At 44.3% G+C, this 20563-nt stretch overlaps 1 protein-coding gene across 3 annotated transcripts in view; it reads right to left on the bottom strand.

Moving 5' to 3' along the window:
- RGS20 (regulator of G protein signaling 20) overlaps positions 1-20563 on the bottom strand; it is a 52814-nt gene that overhangs the window by 8340 nt on the left and 23911 nt on the right. The window contains exon 2 of one of the 3 annotated variants that reach the window (XM_048507764.1): positions 16859-17170. The exons of 1 other annotated variant lie outside the window; for it this stretch is intronic. In XM_048507764.1, coding sequence (XP_048363721.1) covers positions 16859-17170 — 312 coding nt within the window. Of the gene's footprint in view, positions 1-14158; positions 14761-16858; positions 17171-20563 lie in introns of those variants that run through there. One more of the 3 variants, XM_048507766.1, reaches the window with a different exon arrangement.

Here is a 20563-nt window from a genome sequence, read left to right as displayed (position 1 = left end):
TGGATTTATACCCACATACCCTTTCTCTCCCATAAGGAGACTGAAAGAGGCTTACAAACTCCTTTCCCTTCCTCTCCCCACAACAGATGCTTTGTGAGGTATGGGGCTGAGAGAGTTCTGAATGAACTGTGACCAGCCCAAGGTAATCTGGAAGGAATGGAGGAGTGGGAAAACAAATTTGGACCAAATAAGAGTCCGCTGCTCATGTGGAGGAGTGGGGAATCAAACCCTGTTCTCCAGATTAGAGTCCACCTGTTCTGAGCCGCTGCACCATGCTGGTTCTTTAATCTTTTTTAAAATAAAAAAACGAAGAACTTTTGGTATTCTGCAGCTGAGCAGAAACTTCTGCTTACTATATTGTGTACAAAATGAGATACTTAAACCGTTAAATATTGTTCTCAAAAATAACAGTTACTTATATTTAATGACATAATTACTCGCTTCACTTTATAGCTATGTTGCAAGTAAAATTATGTTACTCTTCCGAAAATAATCGAACTGATTACTGGACCTCTAGAATCCCGTAGCTGAATTCCCACTTCTGTGGAAGCTTGCTGGTTAACTTTGGGTTGGTTATTCTCAGCCTAACCTACCTCATGTAAAGTTGCCATCTTCTAGTTGAGAGATTTCTGAAGATTTGGAGAAAGGAGGGTTTGGGAAGGGGGACCTTCAACTGGGGATCATGCTACTAAGCCCATCCCCCAAAGCAGCCTTTTCCTCCAGAGGACCTGTTTTTTGTCATCTGAAAATCAAATGTAATTCCGGGAAAACTCCAGGCCCTACGAAGAGGTTGGCAGGCTTACTCAAGCGTAGTTGAGAGGTTAAAATGGAGAAGGGGAAAACAATGTTGCAAGCTACTTCAGGTCCCTATTGGAGAGAAAAGCAGGGCATAAATAAAGTAAACTAGAATTGAAATGCAGAGTTAAAAACTTCTGTGCCTGATCAGAACCCACATTTTACATGCTTCTTCCTGCCTGAGCCTTTTTGGCTTTAGTGAGTACCTGGATGGAGGGACTATCTAGGAGCGCCATGTTCAGCCATGAAGCTCACTGGTGCCTGGAGTCAAACCAGTCACTCAGTCTTACGCCGTAACCCACCTCACAGGGTTGTTGTGAAAATTCAGTGGGGAAGGGCCATATATACTCTCCTAAGACCTGAGGATATAGGCTCAGGATAAAATATTTTAGGAAATTAAAAGTGTAACAATAGAAAATGGGTCCTGCTGAAAGTCCTCCTAAGCATTATTTCTGCAGTTACTACTAGTCCCTCTCACAAATCAGTAATTATCAAGATAGGATTATTTTCCATTTGTGCTGTATGCTTATCCTTAGCTGAGGTTGCATTTGTATGACCAGCCACTTTCTGATAAGTGATTCAGATTTCTTGGAAAGTTAGTTTCTTCCAAAAAATAAGTGGTCATGATTACAGCTCAGAAAGTTTCTGTTGGCTTTCGCCTTGCTGGAGATGCTCTTCTTTATCTGGGCGGCCATCTCGGAACGGCGTGTTTGCCAGGTCTGCCAAAGCTAAAAAGAGCTGACAAGATGATTGAGCCCAGTCTTTCCATTCAATGGCCGCTTTGGCTCATGCACTGAGTGCCATAATAAAGCAGATGGCTTATTGTTGCCTTGTGCATAATTCCAACTTATTTTCTGTACTGAAATTAAGCAGGGGCCGGGCCAGAAGAACACATTGGGGGAGAGAGAAAGGGGGAGGAGGGGCTGGCTTCAATTACGTCACTCCATTTTTTGTCATGGAGAATCATAATTCTCACACTTCTCTAGCTATTGTTGGGGTTTTGTCTTTTCTTCCTTCTTTTTTTAACAAAGGATCTGCACTTTCAATAGCTGCAAAATGAGAGGAAATTCAACATTTCTCCCCAGCATGGACAATCTGTCCTGAATGAAATCTCAAGTGAGTTCCAGGTGGTCACTGGAGATCACCCAGCATTACAACTGATCTTCAGACTACAGAGATCATTTTCTGGAGAAAAGGGCTGCTTTAAAAGGTAGACTTTTATGGCACTAGACTCTGCTGAGGTCCCCTCACTTCCCCAGCCATCCCCTCCCCAGATTCCCCTCATAAAATCTCCAGAAATTTTCAAACGCAGAGCTGTCATACCCTACCTGCCTTTTTGAAATGGTAAAGCAGAGCATGCAGTATCCATGAGCAAATCCAATTCGCTAGTGAATGCAGCATTCTGCAGCAGGTTCAGTTGCCAGTACATGTTTCCATAAAGGGCAAGGACTGGACTCCTCAAAGAAAATCTGTCTGTAATCAGCCCAGTGCTTCTCCTGAATTTGTGTCAAAGAAGAAGAGTTTGGATTTATTTCCCCCCTTTCTCTCCTGTAGGAGACTCAAAGGGGTTTACAATCTCCTTGCCCTTCCCCCCTCACAACAAACACCCTGTGAGGTGGGTGGGGCTGAGAGAGCTCCGAGAAGCTGTGACTAGCCCAAGGTCACCCAGCTGGCGAGTGTGGGAGTGCACAGGCTAATCTGAATTCCCCAGATACGCCTCCACAGCTCAGGCGGCAGAGCTGGGAATCAAACCTGGTTCCTCCAGATTAGAGTGCACCTGCTCTTAACCTCCTACGCCACTGCTGTACACATTCTCCCTTGGTTTTCTTGGATTTCAGTGTTTCTGTGCTTATCTCTGGATGAAAGGTTACTCATGCACACACAACTGAGTGCAAACAAAAAATGCAAAGGTGACGATAATAGATAATGAATAATGGTCGTTTAAATTATCTATGCATAAATGCACTTTTGGCACTTGTCAAAAGTGTAAGTGGATAGGACTCATAGGTTCAAAGTCTGGAGGATCAGACTGCTCCCGTTCAAGAGACTGAGGATGGAGAAATTGCATTAACAACAGCCCCGAGCCTCTGTGTGGGGATGGGAGACCAGGAGGAAGGACAACAGTGTGGATGACTTCCCTAACAAGAATGGGTGACTTCATATTAGCCAGCAAGCTAGAGCTGGTAGCTGGGGACTTCAGGGGGAAGTGACCATGTCCTCCTAGAATTCCTTTTGCTTCGGTGAGCCAAGGGAGCTCATAGCTAGACATGTGGGTTAGATATTAGGAAGACAGACTTAAATGAGCTCAGAGGCATGATGAGAGTGGTTCCATTGCAAGAATGCTGAAAGGGAGATGAGTGAGTGAAAGATGAGCTCTCCTAAAACAAGAGCTCTTGCAATACCAAACTGTCAGTATTCCCATAAGATGGAAATGTAGTAGAGACTTCCCTACAATTGAACTTTTCTCACACACACACACCCCGCAAAACTTCTCACAGCATCATCACATGCATTGATGGTGTTGTACAAATAACAACATGGGCTTCTGAACTGTGGTTCTGTTGACTTTTTTTGGTATGATTTTTTTTTTGGTATGATGCATGCCTCACTAAAGCTGTGATCAGTTTTATCTTGAACATAAGAAGCTCATCTGACTCTTCAGAATCCTTTGGAGCTTTTGGCTTTCAATCCTTCCTTCAAGAAGCTCGGGGCAGCATAGAATGTTTTCCTCCATTTTATCCTCGCAACAGGTTGGTTAGGCAGTAACGGAATGACTCAAAGGTTACTCAGTGAGTTTCATGATGACTAGTTTTGAGCCTGGACATCCCAGCCCCTAGTCCTACATTCTGAGTGCTATATCCTTCCTTTGGGATGTAACATGTACCATCAAGTCACTTTCGACTTATGGCAACCCAATGAATTAATGACCTCCAAAAAACCCTATCGTTAACAGCATTGCTGAGGGCTATGGTTTCTTTAATTGAGTGAATCCCTCTTATGTTGAGTCTTCCTCCTTTCCTTCTGTCTTCAACTTTCCCTTGCAGTATGATTTCAGAGGGCACAAAAGGAAGCAGTCAGAACAGAGGTGGGGCCCTTTTAAGGAGTTGCCTTTATCTGTCCTATTTGCTTCCTACCTTTCCTCCCCAAAAGCCCTGGTCAACATAAAGAGGCATTATTTCATTTTAGCCTCATTTCCAACTCTGTGTTCAAAGCTGAGAGTTACTTGTGCACAGTGAGTTTCGGGTCTCCTTAAACATGACTTACCCATTCCCCATCCCAACCAGCTAACTATCAGGAATCCAGCTGAGTTTTAAAACACAAATGCTAGCCATGGAGAGAAGTTGATTTCACCTGTCCTTGCAGTCCCAGAATGCTTCTGCTACAAGGGCTGCCACTCCATTCTCTGACTGCTCATTCCTGTCCCAAAACACTGATTCCATTGCTAGCGCCCATTATTCCACTCTCATTCCACCCCAGATGTTTCTGCTACTTCCAGGGGCTGTCATTTCAATGCAATCTGTCATTGCAGTTCCAGTATCACCTGTCTCAGCCCAGAGATCCTAACTGACAATCCATTCCGCCTTTTCATTCAAACTTTTCTGTTCCGTAATGTAATTCAATAGAGCACATGCAACTCAATTGGCATTCCTGGACCCCATTATTTCCAATGGGCTTTCAAGTCTCTCCATTATTTCCAGCGGGCAAGTCTGTCATTCCTTCTAGTACAGCTCCTTGGGAAAAACTTCCCAGCTGGAAAAGAACCCTGGAATCCATCTGGCAAAACGCTCCAGGGATAAAAGCCCACGCTTGGCCTAGAATGCCAACTCCATGGAAGCGCTTGCAGGGAGAGACCTCCCGTCACCTCAGCCAGATTCAGGCTGATTTTGCAATCCTGCCACCCCCGTCTCTGGCCATGCAGCAGGTGGAGGGCAAGGCCTTTGTTGCAGCCTTCACCTGAAGGGAGGGGACAGAGAAGCTCCTCACCCACATGGGACATTTTTCAAAAGGGAGCTCCCCCCCCCCCACGTGCTATGGCAGCTTACCCAGGACTTGCTTCTCCCCACCTCCCCTTCTGCATAGCAGCTGGGCAGCCAGCCTCTGACCTGGCTGCGGCTGCCCCCTCTCTGCCCAGTGCCCACGCCTGGGGTGACAGCTCCTTCTTTCACCTAGATCTGGCCCTGGTTGTGGGACCTGTGTGGGGTTAGAACCATGTGGATTGGGAGGCTGCCACTGGGAAGGAAAAGGCGCAGCTCCGCTAGTGCCTCTTTCCTCCTCTCCTCTGAAGCCTCCTCCTCCACGCAGCAATCCAGATCTCACTACCCCAATAGCTGGCAAGACCTGCTGCACAAAGGTGAACACAGGCAGGGGCTGTGATACTTGTGCCCACAGATCTTAGGATCCAACCCAATACGGGTAAAGTCCTGGTCTGAGATTTTATTTGGACTGATGGTCAAGGTTTAAGGTGATGAATTTAGGATGATACACCTTAGCCAAGGAAAGCTCTCTGTCAGATTTCAGGCAGGTAGGAAAATGTATTCTCATTTTACAGAGCATTAAGGTTTCTCATTTGCAAAGCAGGCAAAATGCAGAAAGAATAAACAAGAGGGTGTTTTTTAAACACCTGTCCTCTAAAGCAGGTGGCAGGAAGTATATTTTTAAACGAAAACAGAGAGTGCCACAAGGGACGCCAAATCTTTCCCATGTATTTTCTTGCAGCATTGCAGATGTGTAATGCATTTTAATCTGGCCCAGCACTGAGTGCGATAGAGTTTGGCTGGGCGAAAAATGCAAAAAGAAGTGAAACAACGGCAAAACCATGTGTGAGCAGAGTTCGATCCTCTTGCTTGTGCACTGTTCAGTTTCACAGCACCCACACCCTGCCCATTGCCTTCCTGACTGGGACACCTGTCTTCTTTCTCAAGGAGGGTATTGGGAAAAGATTTACACACACCTACACAACACACCCACACACTTTTAAGGGATGTTCAAGACGCGGGGAAATACCCACTCCAGTGTCATTGCCAATCTCTTCTTTTTCTGTATTGTCGAAGGCTTTCATGGCCAGATTCAACTGGTTCTGGTGGGTTTTCCGGGCTGTGTGGCCGTGGTCTGGTGGATTTTGTTCCTAACGTTTTGCCTGCATCTGTGGCTAGCATCTTGCCAGCCACAGATGCAGGTGAAACGTTAGGAACAAAATCCACCAGACCATGGCCACACAGCCCGGAAAACCCACCAGAACCAGTCTTCTTTTTCTGTTTTGTTCCCTGGCCTGTTGATATCACTCTGCCCCCTAATTGTCGCGCACACATTTTCACATTAAGGCAGACGTTGCCAGGCATTTGTCTGCACATATGGCTGCAGGTCTGCCTACCAGTATGTTCAAGCAAAACATTTGTCTAGCTTACATGGCACCAGAGAGTACAGGATTTTATTTATTTTCAAATATTTATACTCAACCTATTCATAGCGAACTGAAGCCAGTGAGCAAAGAGGAACTTCTCGGCTTATAGAGAATTAAATGAATCTTTCTGCCCATGTCAGAAAACCAGCAATATGATTCATATAATCAGTGTTTTGGAATGACAGATCTGGCTGTGTAATCATGGATGGCAAAATCTATAGGTGTATTTCTGATCATTGGTGAATGCTCCGGTAAGCTGATCACCAACACTGTTTTTTTTTTAAAAAAAATTCTAATCCAGATAGCCAAGTGCCAGAATAGTTCTGACATCTGAATAGATCTGAATCAGTTACAACATTGCCAGATGTTATTAATTTTCCAATTGGGATTACCTACAATGATATTATAGAATGAGGACTTTAGAGTTACCAAAGTTGGTTAGTAATGACCAGATGTTTATCCTTCAAATTGGAGGGGGAAAGGTGACATTGCGTTGCCAGCATTTGAAACGATGTGATGATTAAAATGAGGCATATGCTTAATGGTTTTGCTGGATTAGGACCTGAGCATGTAGCTCTCATTCATTTAATCATAAGATTGGAATGGATTTAGAGGGTGATCCAGTTTGACCTCTTAATATGGCAGTCTTAAATCATATTACATGAAGACTCATTCTATCCTCTTCTTTACTTGTTCATCTGCTCTCTGATTTTCAGACATCCATTCCCAACATGCCATTTTGTACCTTGGTAATAAAAAGCCCACTGAAAAGTGTGTCCTATTTGTAATAAAGTGACCAGTTGAATTCCTTAAGTACATTCCAGACTAAGACATGGGAAATGATGAATGTGGAGCAGTCCACTCCAAGTACCACTTCTGTTCCCAGCAGTGGTCAGGGTACCTGAAAGATGACTGAATACTGTTACCCAAAAATCCCCTTCCCCCAACAACAATGCACAGTCCCGCAGAAGACAAAGGGTGGATCTTCATGCTGCTGGGCACCCAAGCCATCAATGGTGCTTAAAATATTTCTCAGTGGGTCCATGCGAGTCTTAAATGCACTTGTGTAATGGTCAGAATCAATTGAGAACTACTCACAAAGATTGATTTACAATCTGACAAATTTTATGCAGGATTTCAGCCAAAATACTAGACTAGCCAACCAAAATACTAGACAGTCCAAATATGGAGATCTGACTCTAACATTTAGTGATGATGGACTAGGTAGGATCTAGGAGACCCGGAGTCAGATGACTGTTCTGCCATTGAAGCTTGCTGGGTGAACTTGGGCCAGTCACACTGCCTCAGCCTAATCCACCTCACAAGGTTGTTGTATTGATACAGTGTAGGATAGGAGAATGATGTAAGCCACTTTGCGTCCTCACTGGGGAGAAAGGCAGGACATAAATCAATCAAAGGCTGTCTACCCCATTCCCCCTCCTTAAAAAACGGCAGCTTGAAATAGCTCTATTCCTCCCTACACATGAAAAGTATTGCTTTACATTTCAAAAGCCATTCTTAGAACTGAAATACACCCACACAATGACACGGCATAGCTCTTCTCACTAATCATTTACAGTCTGCATGTACACCAAAAGCGATCTGACAGAGTGAAGGAGCTTTGCACAGGGACAATTATTGGTTCCAAGTGTGCTGCTTTGTAAGGCTGGTTAATATAGACAGTGCAGCGTTACAAGTTCTGAACTTCCCTGGGACTATGCATACATTAATGTTTTCAAGGTTGTTAAAAAAAATGCTCTGAGCTAAAAAAAAAGCAAGAAAATCCTTTGCTTGTCTATCAAATTGGCTTCTGTGCTAATAATTGGCTTAGAACAAAATATTTCCCTCAACTAGATTTGCATATTTTTAAAGTGGAATGGGGGAGGGAGATTAACTTATGTGTGCTTAAAATGCCATCAAGTCGCAGCCAAGTTATGGCAACCCCCACAAGGAGTTTTCAAGGCAACAGAGAAGCAGAGGTGGTTTGTGATTGCTGTCCTCTGCAGAGTATTCCTTGGAGATCTCCCTGTTTAATGTTAAGATCTGATGAGATTGGGCTATACTAATATACCATGCTACCTTCCTTCCTGATACTAGCTTATGGATAGGTTAATAGCCCTGCAGTTTTACATTACAAGGGGACAGTGGTGTCCAGGAGACAGCTGTGGAAGCCTCCTGCTGACTCCCATCAAAACTGAATCTAATGAGCAACCTACAACCTCCAGCTTGTATGAATGGGCTCCCTAAAAGCCAGACTGAGTGTTGTATGCAGTGATTTACATAATCAAGAAGAAGCTCATACTGGGTGTTGGTGTCATATGGCACTAAATAAGGCAGTGAGTCATACAGTATTGTATTGTCTTAAGAGTTGAGATCTGACTCAGATCAAATAGAGATAAAAACCAACTAACACTTTATTGCTGGGGATACTGGTTTGCATCAGGGTGATTCATCCTGGAATGTATCATTCACCTTTCCCTTTGGGTGTGCGAATCTTCATGCTTCTATAGAATCTGACAGTTGCATTAGAATTCCACAGGTGTATCTATAACTATATGGGGAATGTGTATAACCTGCTTATTTTCCAGCAAGCGTGTACAAGAAAAAGGCAGAAGGGACTCCCTGAAATCCAGCGAACCTGCTGGTGTAGATTTGCTGTCTGGCATCACAAACAATTCTTGGGTTACAAGCAGTTCTACAAAGAGGTTAGTACTGCATAATATCTGCTCTCTGTGAATCTTTGTATAGATAATCTTGAAGGCTATTTGTTTGATTCTTCATTCCAGAAAGTGCCACTACCCAGAAATAATTATTTTGCAGAGCTCTCACATTTAGTCAACTGCAAGTCTAGCATTTGAGAGGAAGACTCATGCCTTAAGAAGAAACATCTTCAAAGATTCCAGTTGCCTACATTTAAGACATGTAAAATAATTAGTTTTCACATGGAAAAGATAGCTGATTAAAATTAAAGCAGATAAATTAATCTTGTTTAGATAGCCAATCATGTTAAAGAATACTTCACTGTCAATAGTAGTAGTGGAACAATGTGTATAATGTATTGTCGAAGGCTTTCATGGCCGGATTCAAGTGGTTGTGGTGGGTTTTCCAGGCTGTGTGGCCGTAGTCTGGTAGATCTTGATCCTAATGTTTCGCCTGCATCTTTGGCTGGCATCTGATACACCTCTGAAGATGCCAGCCACAGATGCAGGCAAAACGTTAGGAACAGGATCTACCAGACCACCGCCACACAGCCCGGAAAACCCACCGCAACCAATGTATATAATGTTTTCCAGATGAGGGTGTTAAACTGATTCAAGTTGGAAATACAATGCAACCAAATTTAAATTCTTAAAATCTCAGCGATTTGGGAACATTCTTAATGCTTTTGCTGAAATCCTAGGATTTGAAAGTGCTTAACTCACAACTGCCCTGACCTGAATAGCCCAGAATAGCCCAACCTCTATCAAAGTAGTCCAGACAATCAAGGTAGTCCAGAGTTGCTATGCAGAGGCTGGCAATGATGAACCACTGTTGAACATCTCTTGCCTTGAAAACCTTAAGAGGACACCATAAGTCGGCTGTGACTTGACAAAAAGAATAAATGAAAAACAAACCTTATTACCATGTTCCAGGCTATTATACTATGCAAAAGAGACTTTTTATAATAATAATAATAATAATAATAATAATAATAATAATAATAATAATAATAATAATAATAATAATAATAATAATAATAATAATAATAATAATACAGGATCTAATTACATACAATCTTAGCTGGCTGATCCGATCATTGGTAAGTCTTATGCCCATGATTATATTTGACAGGAATAATCTAATTCAGCTGTTAGGACTTCAGCCACCTAGCTAGTCTGCCAACCTGACTCCACATCAACCAGGCCCTGTTCTTTTTGCCACGATTAGTTACCTCTGCTATCCTAAAAATCATGTCGTGAATCAGAAGAAACAGCCTGATCTTCTGAGTAATGAGGGCAGAAAAATGCAGCTGCTTCAAAATGTATAATGTTACTTTGTCACTGGGGTTTTTTTTTTTTTTTTTGTGGCTATGGAGGTTAGCCAGTCAGAACTTGTTGGCTGAGATACCCACCTCAGATTATATCCATATTAATATATAATCAGGATTCTTCTGCATATCTCTCCAATCATAATGACTTCAAACAACTATTTCATTCCTTTTCTGAGCTATCTCTTATGAAAGCACTGGATTGTTTCATATTAATGACGCTGCGTACTAGGGTCATTTTACCATGTCTTATGCTTGCTCTAATGAATGGTCAATTTTAGGTGCAAAAGGCATAACTACAAGAAAATTAAATACAAGAAAGTCCCACTGATGTCAACCTTGTTTCAATTTCAATTGATATTTAAAATAACGCTATTCATACAGGACTATTCCACTAATTACATGGAAGCAAATACAAGTTTGCCACCACATGTACACTCAATAAGAAACGGCATTCAACAATATGTGCTTTTAATCTATATTCTTTGTGTATTGTTTGTTTGTTTCTTTTACCAGTGATCTGTTATGCTGATTTGGTGTCCTTGCGACTTGTTGCTGTATTGTTAGCTACCTTGAGTGTAAGGAGATAAGGCAAGACAGGGATATATGAAATATATGATTAAAACACGTCTTTGACCAATGAAGCTGTATAATGTGGTTGCCACCGCAGCAACAAGAACCTTTAAGCATACTCTGCCATCCTAATTCAACTGTTTGACTGCAAACAAGGTGCCCGTTGTGATTTCTCCTGTGAAGATGTACATTTGAATGCATATTTATCTGCAATGAAATGCACACATGCTTTATTTAACATGAGTGTACCTTGTTAAGAGAAGTCCATTGACCCCTGAACACTCTTTTCTTTAAGAGAATATTTAGCATTTAAAAACCCTGGGGTTGTTTTGCATCGGTGGCCACTGAACTTGAATTTAAGCTGGATTTGTTTGCATTGCTGATGTTTTAATTCTATTTTGTTAGCTTTATTGTTGCATTTATTGTGATGGTGTTTTGTGGTAGTTTATTGCTGTGGGATTTCAAGGTGAAAGTACTGTTTTAATTTCTGTTGGAAGCCATCCGGTAGCTATGTAGGTGGGTATGTAATAAAATGTAAAACAAACAGCTGTATCAGAGTACTGTTGTAGGATTAAGCTGGTAGTTTGCTTGGCTTTCAATATTATATCAGTGGTGTTACAATTTGTGTATTTTTAATAAATAGGTCAGATTCTATACAAGACCTTGCCTCTGTGTTAAATTGCTGTGATTTCTACTTGCATGTTTAAAGTAACTGAACATCTGCTTGTAGCAGTTGTCTCTAACTGTCATTCCTTTCAGTGGCTGCTGAGGAATTCAGATTAGCCTGTACACTCCCACACACGCCAGCTGGGTGACCTTGGGCTAGTCACAGCTTTTCGGAGCTCTCTCAGCCCCACCCACCTCACAGGGTGTTTATTGTGAGGTAGGTGGGGCTGAGAGAGCTCCAAAAAACTGTGGAGGAAGGACAAGGAGATTGTAAGCCCCCTTGAGTCTCCTGCAGGAGAGAAAGGGGGGATATAAATCCAAACTCTCCTTCTCCTTCTTCTTCTCCTTCTTCTACAGCTACATAACTCTTGTTGCTTCTGTAAGGAAGCCAAGGTGAAGCAAAATCTCCAGTTGGAAACTGCCAATCTCCTTTATTCATAAAAGACAGATTAAACAATCTGGTTTAGGAACTTTGGGGGATAAAAAGTGTGGGAAGTTGATTACAATGAAATTTACTTAGAGTTTTTTAGGAAATCAGACTCAGGAAATCTTCTCTTGCGTGACTGCTTGCGCTTTGCTGTGATATGATTCATTATATGTCAAAATCAAACTGTTTGGAACTGGATATAAGAGACAACAGAATAAAACTGAGAATTGGCCAGAATTTTTTTGTTTATGGGGATGCAACAAGGAGATGCTACTTGTAGCAGGGATTTTTTAAAAAAACAACGCTAAGCAAATTTGGACGTTCTTTAGAATTATTTTCAAAATTACCACTACTGGTAGCATCTTCTTCATGCCTTGTCTAAGGGGTTCCAGCACTCATTTAAGCATTAACTGAAATTGAGATATGTATCTGTGTATAACGAAGTGAGGCTTGTATGTTGTAAAGATGAAGAGCTGAAACACTTCCCATTCTCTGGTTAGGTTCCTTGTCAGTCAAGGTTGAGTAACGCAGCATCAAGACTGTGGGTGATTGGGGGGTTTTCTTTGCAGCTGTAACAATATAAGTATTGAAAGACTTTACTTTTACTTTTCCCATAGCAGTGAAAGGTATCAATTTTCTCACCAGCTGTGTGTGTGAGAGCAGGGATGTGTTCTAAGGGCCCTTTGCAGGAGTGATGCAAACTGTCACGGCCTTCCTTAACTCCTGCCCTGGAGGCTCAAGTCTTCCTATATGCACACCTGTGCCATCCACATAACATTTCTTGTTCATGATGAACCTATAACCCGATTTATTCATAAACCCTAAGTAGTGTTTGTATCTACGTTTACAGGTAAAATCCTCTGTATACTGACAAACAAACTTGTCAGGAAATCCCAGGTTCTCCAAAGTTCCAAACGCCGCCCTCTAGCGGTAGATGTATATAGAGACCAGGAAAGAGCGGCCTTTATATTCGTCGGTCGCTTATCTTTCTTTACAAACTTGGACAAAGGACCTGCGGGATCGCCAAAACGAGCGTGTCATTCATCCAAAATATGAAAAACAAAACAGAACGTAGCGTTTGTACACAACACGATTCTGCGCGAAGCTGACACCGAGCGAGATAGCCGTGCCGCTTCCAAATTCCACACGAGGACGGGAACGGCTAGAGAAGGAGCGGATCAAGACACAGAGGACACGGAGAGAGCCAAACAGAGGCCACATCCGGCTCAACGATGGCGAACATCGGAGCACGAACTAGGCTACTTTCTAATGCAACCTCATTCTTAACTGTGCCGAGTTCTCCCGCTAATATCTTGGCAACCTGAGGGTGGGAAGAAAGATCTATGAAATCCTGCTTTGATTTCTCCGGGCTGATTGTGGTTTTTTTGCTGGGCGGTCTGGAGGAATCTCCCTAGAGATGGACTGGATAGGTCTGTTTCCAAGCAGTGTCCAAGAGGTTCGGAGGACCACAATTTGGGCTTGATGGATTAGGAAATGCCAAGAGGAGGAACAGAAGTCCCCCGCCGCTGCTTTCTCCAGCGGCATCCCTGCGGTCTATCCTCCACCTCCCTTCCTGCGGCTTCTAGTTTCTGTCCTCTACTCTCTCCTCTTTCCGAAGCGAGCGGAGGCATTGTCTCCTTGGCTTTCTTTCGTTTCCGAAGAAGGCTGAGCGCGGGATCGCAAGGAAGCTCTTGTTGATCAGGATCTTTCTTGGCACCCCCACCCCTGCTTCTGCTTTTCACCTTAATGCCCTCGCCCGGCACTGAAAGGAGACCCCTGTGCTAGTGCTAGCAACAGCCTAAACGCCGAACAGAAGACAGCCAAGTCGATTCGCCCTTCTGCTCCAAAACAGCTGCCGAACTGCCATTCCCCCAGAACTGATGGCTTCCGAACCAATGCAACTTACTCGGGGTAACCAACAATCCTTTCTGTCTTTTGGTCCCTAGGAACCCAAAAGACCTGTGGCACGAACCTCTGGATCTGGCTCCTCCTGACTGAGAAGCTCAGAAAGCCCGCCTCTGCCCCAAAAGGTGGAAGAAATACTCCCTTTAGGTTAAACTACAGGAGCTTCCAGCACCACGCTAGGAAAAAAAATAAGGGAAGGACACCCCACAGACTACATTTGCAGTGATCCACAGACTACATTTGCAGTGATCGACTGCCAGAAGACGAAGAAGGGCGACTGTCAGGCTAGTCCAGGCGACTTTGAACAGCTGTCCAACCCACGCGCTCGGGCAGAGAGACTCAGAACTGGCTGACGGCTACTTACAATTTCCCCCTCGATCCCGGGAGCCGGGTGGAAATCTTTGCATGGCTCACATCCGTTATTAGCGCCGGGCTCTTCGGCCGGGGACGGCAGCTCGCCAGCCATGCGCATGCGTCCCGAGCTTGGCTCGGTTTGCTGAAACTGCCACACGTTGCCTTGGCCCGGCCCGGCCGCCCTCTTCAGTCACGAAAAGGTCCCGGGCACCCCTGAGCGCCCGGCCGAGCGCCGTGCGGAGAGACTGAAGGCTGCTCTTCGCGTAAGGGAGGCCGCGTCCACTTCCCTCCTTTCAGGACCCCGGACAGCTCCCGGCGGGTCGCTCAATTGGGCGGCTCGGCCGAGGGAGGGCAGCGGTGGGGGGCTGCTGGCTGCCGCTGTCCCCCCTCCTCAAACTGAAACGTTCCCAGAGGAGGGGAGGCCGTATCCACCTGCCCCCTTTCAGGACCCTGGACAGCTCCCGGCGCCTGCTCAGCTGGCCGAGGTCGGCTGCCGCTGTGCGCCCCCCCCCCCTCAAACTCAAACGCGCCCCGAGGAGCGGCCCGGCCCGGCGGCAAGGCACCCGGGCAGGTGCGCGCGCGAATGCCACTCGGGTACTTGACATCTGGAGCAGCAAACATCTGCAGAGAACACATTGTGAAACCAGATGGGAGAGGGCGAGGGGCGGCTCTTGGCTCAGCTGAGGCCCCCTCCCCCTGGGAGGAGAAACGGAGGGATAAACAAGCCTGTTTGTGTAGGAGGAAAGGGGGCGGGGGGGGGGCGGGAAAAGGCCGTAGCTTGCTGTGCCTGCTGTCAGCAATCAGTTCCCTTCCAATGTCTTCCCTCTTCTTTTTCTTATTTTCGGGGTAATCACGGAGCCAGATATTTATTATTAAACCACTCCGGGAAAGCCGCAGACGTTTCCTTGATTTCCTGTTGGAATCTTTCTGAAATATTACACCACGTGGCGGAAAGCACAGAATCAACCGGATCTCTCGAGAGTCTCGCCTCCACGCCTCCTCGGCGTGGTCGGCCAAGGGAAGTTCTGCCTTGCGAACCTGGTGCAAATAACAGCCTCCGTCAGGAAAACTCCTGACTACAGAAGATGCCTGCTATAGATTAGTGGATGGAGCCAGGCGAGCGCGCCTCTTGTCAGAGATTCAATATTGCAATGATCTGACTACCAAGTTTTGCTTTGAGACTAGCAGTTATGACCATCTCTTTTCAGAGACGGAGGGGGGGCGGGATGATTCCCCTGAAACCAGAACTGGTCAGATATATAAATAACCCTTGCGTCATTTCCTCCCGCTTCTCAGGAGCTGGAATTAGGACTCCCTGGTTACCGAGGGAGCAGGCAGCGTTCTCAAACAGCCGCTGTAGTAATAACAGCTCGCTTCCTGTTTTGATTGGTGCAGAAACCGGCGATTCAGAAAAGAAAAATATACCCTCGTCAGCTCCCCTCTACACAGGTGGAGCGGTTGCTTCCTGCTTTCACACCTACATTATAAGCTGCTTTGCCAAATCGGAGTTTCAAGGTGTCAGATCTCAAGGCAGTCATGGCCAGCTCGGGAGCAACCCCCAATCAAATCAAGAGGGGCTTGTTCTCGCAAGGAATTTTAGGATTTTGACTCCAGGCTCATGAGTCCATTCTGCCATTCTGATTTTGCCTGCACCTGGAGTATTGTAGACATTCTAGGTCACCACCCATGACAGAGAACACCTGGCTGAGTCTGAGCTTGGGCTCACCAGTGCCTGCTTTGTTCAGTCACTGTCACTCAGCCTATCCTGTTACACAGTATTGGGAACTGGGAAGATAAGATAGATGCTAGAAGGAAAGTTGGAACATACAAACTGAACAAAAATTATTTATTTGTATCCCATCTTCCTCTCTACTGGGAACCCAAAGCGGTTTCCATCATTCTCCTCTCTCTGTTTTATCCTTACAGCAAGCCTGTGAGGTAAATTAGGCTGCGAGTGAGATTGGCCCAAGGTCACCCCTCAAGTTCCCATGGCAGAGTGGAGATTTGAACCTGGGTCCCCCAGATCCTAGGCCAAGACCTGAACCATTGCCCAATGCTAGCTCTCTGAAAAGGACTTATCCCATAAAGATGCAGATATGAAACTATAAGTACAGAGATGAATTCATTTGTAAAGATATAAATAACTGCCTGTGGTGAGGAATATACTAGTAGCACTTCCAGATATAGAGAAGAAGAGTTTGGATTTACATCCCCCCCTACAATCTCCTTTCCCCTCCCCCCTCACAACAAACACCCTGTGATGTGGGTGGGGCTGAGAGAGCTCCGAAAAGCTGTGACTAGCCCAAGGTCACCCAGCTGGCATGTGTGGGAGTGCGCAGGCTAATCTGAATTCCCAAGATAAGCCTCCACAACTCCAACGGCAGAGCTGGGAATCAAACCCGGTTCCTCCAGATCAGAGTGCACCTGCTCTTAACCACTACGCCTGGCTGTGTACCTCAAAATTCCAGATGCTTGGCATAACATGTGAGGGATATTACCTGCCTGACTTCTGCTAGGATACTCTTAGAAGCAGAATGCTGGGATCCAGCAGCGTTGTTCATATGTTCCTATTCTCCAAAGGGTATGAGTTCCAGGTAACCTATCACCTTTCCTATTAGAAATGAGCTGCCAGATATTGTGTTCTTGCTGAGTGTGGATGACCTGCTGCTATTTTCCCCCAAGAATAGCCTGCTTGAGAAGTGGTACTCACATCACTGGGTGACTTGGAGAAAGTCCTGTGTTTCTTGAATGCTGCTGGTTTACATTTAGGGCACCTGAGGGTCTCCAAGGAGATGCAGCTGTGTGAGGCCAGCTCTATTAAGAGGCCTCCTAGCAAGGTGTCCAGTGGCCCCAGAGCTGCTGCTTCCTTCCAGAGCAGAGTCCCTTTTAGGAAGGGTGAGACATTATCGAAGGGCACAGCTGGAAAAGGTGGAAAAAGGAAAGGATGTTGGGATTGTGGCTGAAAGAACGGCCTGGAAAAAAGAGGGAAAGTTGGCAGGAGAGCTGAAAGGAATGGGGGAATCTGGGAAGAGGTGTGAAAGAATGGAAGGAAAGAGAGAAAAACATGAAACAAAGATTACCAAAAGGCTCAGATAGCTTAATTTTAGCAACTAGGCTTGATAGCTAAAGAATACAGATTAACAGTTAGGCTATTAACTGTACTGTACAGCAGGGCTTCAACATACTTGAACCCTGCTTGCTGTAAAGCACACTGAATGTGGGGTCTGCATGTCTGCAGTGCTCTTGCTCTCATTAAAGCAGTACAGTACAACAGCAGGATGAAGATTTTAACTGAAAACCATGGACTGTGTGGTTAGGTAATGTGAAATTATGTGGAAGCTTCTCCTATTCATTTTTAGGGCATGCTTAGCACTGGATCAGAAGTTTTGGAAAAGCCCATTGCACTCCCCTGGATAGCTCAGGATAGCTGAGCTCTATTTTGCCAGCTCTTTGAAACTAAGTAGAGGTAGCCCTGGTTATCACTTCGATAGGGTCCGGGATCACTATTCAAAGGCAGGCAATGGGAAACTGCTTCTGAACAGTCTCTTGCCTTGAAAAAGAATCTAATGCTTTCAATCATGTGTTTTAGCACTGGAACAGAAGTTCAGGAGAAGCACATTAGAAAAAGAAATCTCAACATGACAATGCACGAGTGCACTGGAAGTACTGAATTCACTAAAAACCTGGGCTAGTGATGCATGCAGATTGCACTCAGAATGTCTGCAAATGCAGTACCAGTTGATGCAGTGCTTTATGCGCAAAAGGGATAACCATTGCCCCATGCAACAGAATTGCAAGTTTGTCTGTCCAAAGCTTAATAATAAGATTTGCAATCAATGCAACTGTGCTTTGAAGGTCTCTGTCTCTACTTCCAGATTGCCTGCTTTTAATGAAAAATGCATCATTCCAATAGAATGTGTGTAATTATCTGATTTTTAACTCGCCCTTTCCTGACCAAGTTGGGTTCAAGTGGCTTACAACAAAAAAATCACAAAAATTAAAATTACATAATTTAATGATTTTAAAATCTTCAATAAATAATAAAACTCAATGACACCCTAAGCATACATAATAATGGGAAAGCCAGTCGGATAGGTGGGGGTGTGGAAATGAAATGAAATGAAATGAAACAACTGGAAACTCTCTGTAAGGAAGGGTGGCCTGCTTGATAGAAATTGTTGCTGTCCTCAACCATGGCTGATGCTGCTGTATTTTGGAAGGACCAGTGATGAACAGCAGAATTTCTCTGAGTAAGAGATACATTGCCCATCTGCTGTTGCAGAAATCAATTTCAGGCACTACTGTCAAATAACATCCAGCTATATCTGACACTTGATTTGCAGGGGAATAATTTTATTTTCCAACTCCCCAGTTTTATTTTATAGATGAGAACTTTGAAAAGGTGGATATTATACAAATAGTAGTGGGGTTCATAAATAAATGATGTGAATGCAGCCAACTTTCAGAATCAAGACATTATGACATTTCCTCCTAAATCTTTTTCCTCAAAGAAGGTAAGATTAATAATTATGATGATAGCACCAAAACATAACACGGTTCCAAGCCCAGCGCTCGTTTTCATGATAAGGACACTACATGATGATAGCTGGAAATGACTGTGGAACCATTGGGACCATAACATGTCAGACTTCTCTAATTCATGTCAGACCTCTCTAATATGCCAGGATGATCCATGCCAGCGTCAGATTCTCAGTAAGACATGCAGGAGGGCACAGGGAATGATGCTATGCATTGTAACAGTGGTCAAGTGATCATGTGGTTTTCATGTGTTTCTAGCCAATGGATGCACGATTATTTTGGATAATCATAATAATTGGCTGATTTATCCATGGATAAAGGTGTAATTGGATGTAGCTGTCCCATATGTGACATTGTCTAGGTATGTAGTGAATTCACAGCTTTTCTGCAGGCAGTGCAGGTATGAACACGGGCACAAGGAAGGATGGAACTGGGAACATCTGAGCAGCTGTATAAGTCCAGTACTTGGCATTTGTCCTTCCCTTTCTGAAAGTAAGCTGACACGGGGAATCATCAAACAGCAAATCTTTGGTGCAGTCTAAAGGATTCTTGGCCCTTTGGCTTTTAGCCAGTGGTGGGATCCAAAAATTTTAATAACAGGTTCCGATGGTGGTGGGAATCAAACAGTGGCGCCACCGCACACACGCGCACCTCCAGTCCCTATTGGGCAGGGAGGTTGCTTTAGTAACCCCTTCTCGGCACTCAGAAAAAATTAGTAACCTCTTCTAGAGAAGTGGTGAGAACTGGTTGGGTCCCACCTCTGCTTTTAGCCCATGACTTGCAGTTGTCTGTACGAACCAAGATGGTGGAACCAGCTGCAGCCCAGAACAACCTTGTGGCTTATCATTTGCTTCAAGGGCACATACTGGGTTGTGTCTTTATTTAACTCATACTTTGTTTTGTGTTTTTATGTTATTAATCACTTTGAGTCTCTGCACTGGAAGAAAAGTGGAATTAAATGTATAAACAAATGCAACTGTCATTCCAAATTCTACTTGGCTTGCATTCTCCTCTCCTTGGGGTTTCTTTCATAAACCACATGTCTGTGATTAAAACCACTGTTAAAATGTATTGCTCATGAGCTAATTTGCTTTTCACTAGTTTTTCCATATTACTGGCAGCTCTGTGGCAGAAGGAGGGTGTACCTGTGGTTTGAACAGTACTTCACCCCAAACCACATTTAAGTCTAATTTAAATCCAACAGAATACAATGCCTTTGGAACTAGAGACACAGATTTCAAACAGTCCTTATTTTTAGGACCCTGTAAAGAAACTGTATTCTGTAACAGTCAGCAGCCAACTGTTCTAGGATATGGAGCCAACACATGTAAGATTGTACTCTCAGGACAATTCAAATGGACAGCAAAAACACCTTGACTGACGAGCCTATAAGGCATGGTGAGGTTCTTGGTGGTGTTACAAGGTTTTTCTGGTTGTAGATCTGGAAACTGCAGGGGAAACTGCTGGTGGCCTTACTGACAAGAATGGTGCAGTTGCCTAGTAACCAATCTACTCTACAGGGAGAACGAGGGAGCAACTGATCTGGCCACCCAATTTACCCTCTGAGCTCAACTCTCAAGAAAGAGTGCATAAGTTGCATTGCAGCTGTGTTTTGCTTCAAGGCACATTGGAGAAAGAAGAGTTAGGAAAATCTAGGTGGTTTGATATCAAAAAGTTCCCTGAATCCAAGGGAAACTCTTGATTGTCAAAACTCCAGCCCTGCCCCTAATTTGGAACAAAGCAGCCCACCAGCCCTATATGGTAGGCTTAGTTATTTGAACAGTCGTGTGATTCCTGAGGGGTCTGATGAATTTGTAGTGATGCCAAAAAATAGCACAGAAATACCAGTGATCAGTTTATTTACGAAGAAGATAAG

The sequence above is a fragment of the Sphaerodactylus townsendi genome, linkage group LG09 (genome assembly GCF_021028975.2).
Source record: "Sphaerodactylus townsendi isolate TG3544 linkage group LG09, MPM_Stown_v2.3, whole genome shotgun sequence".
Classification (NCBI taxonomy): domain Eukaryota; kingdom Metazoa; phylum Chordata; class Lepidosauria; order Squamata; family Sphaerodactylidae; genus Sphaerodactylus; species Sphaerodactylus townsendi.
Note: the sequence above shows the minus strand (reverse complement) of the source record. Positions and strands in the feature narration are given on the sequence as shown.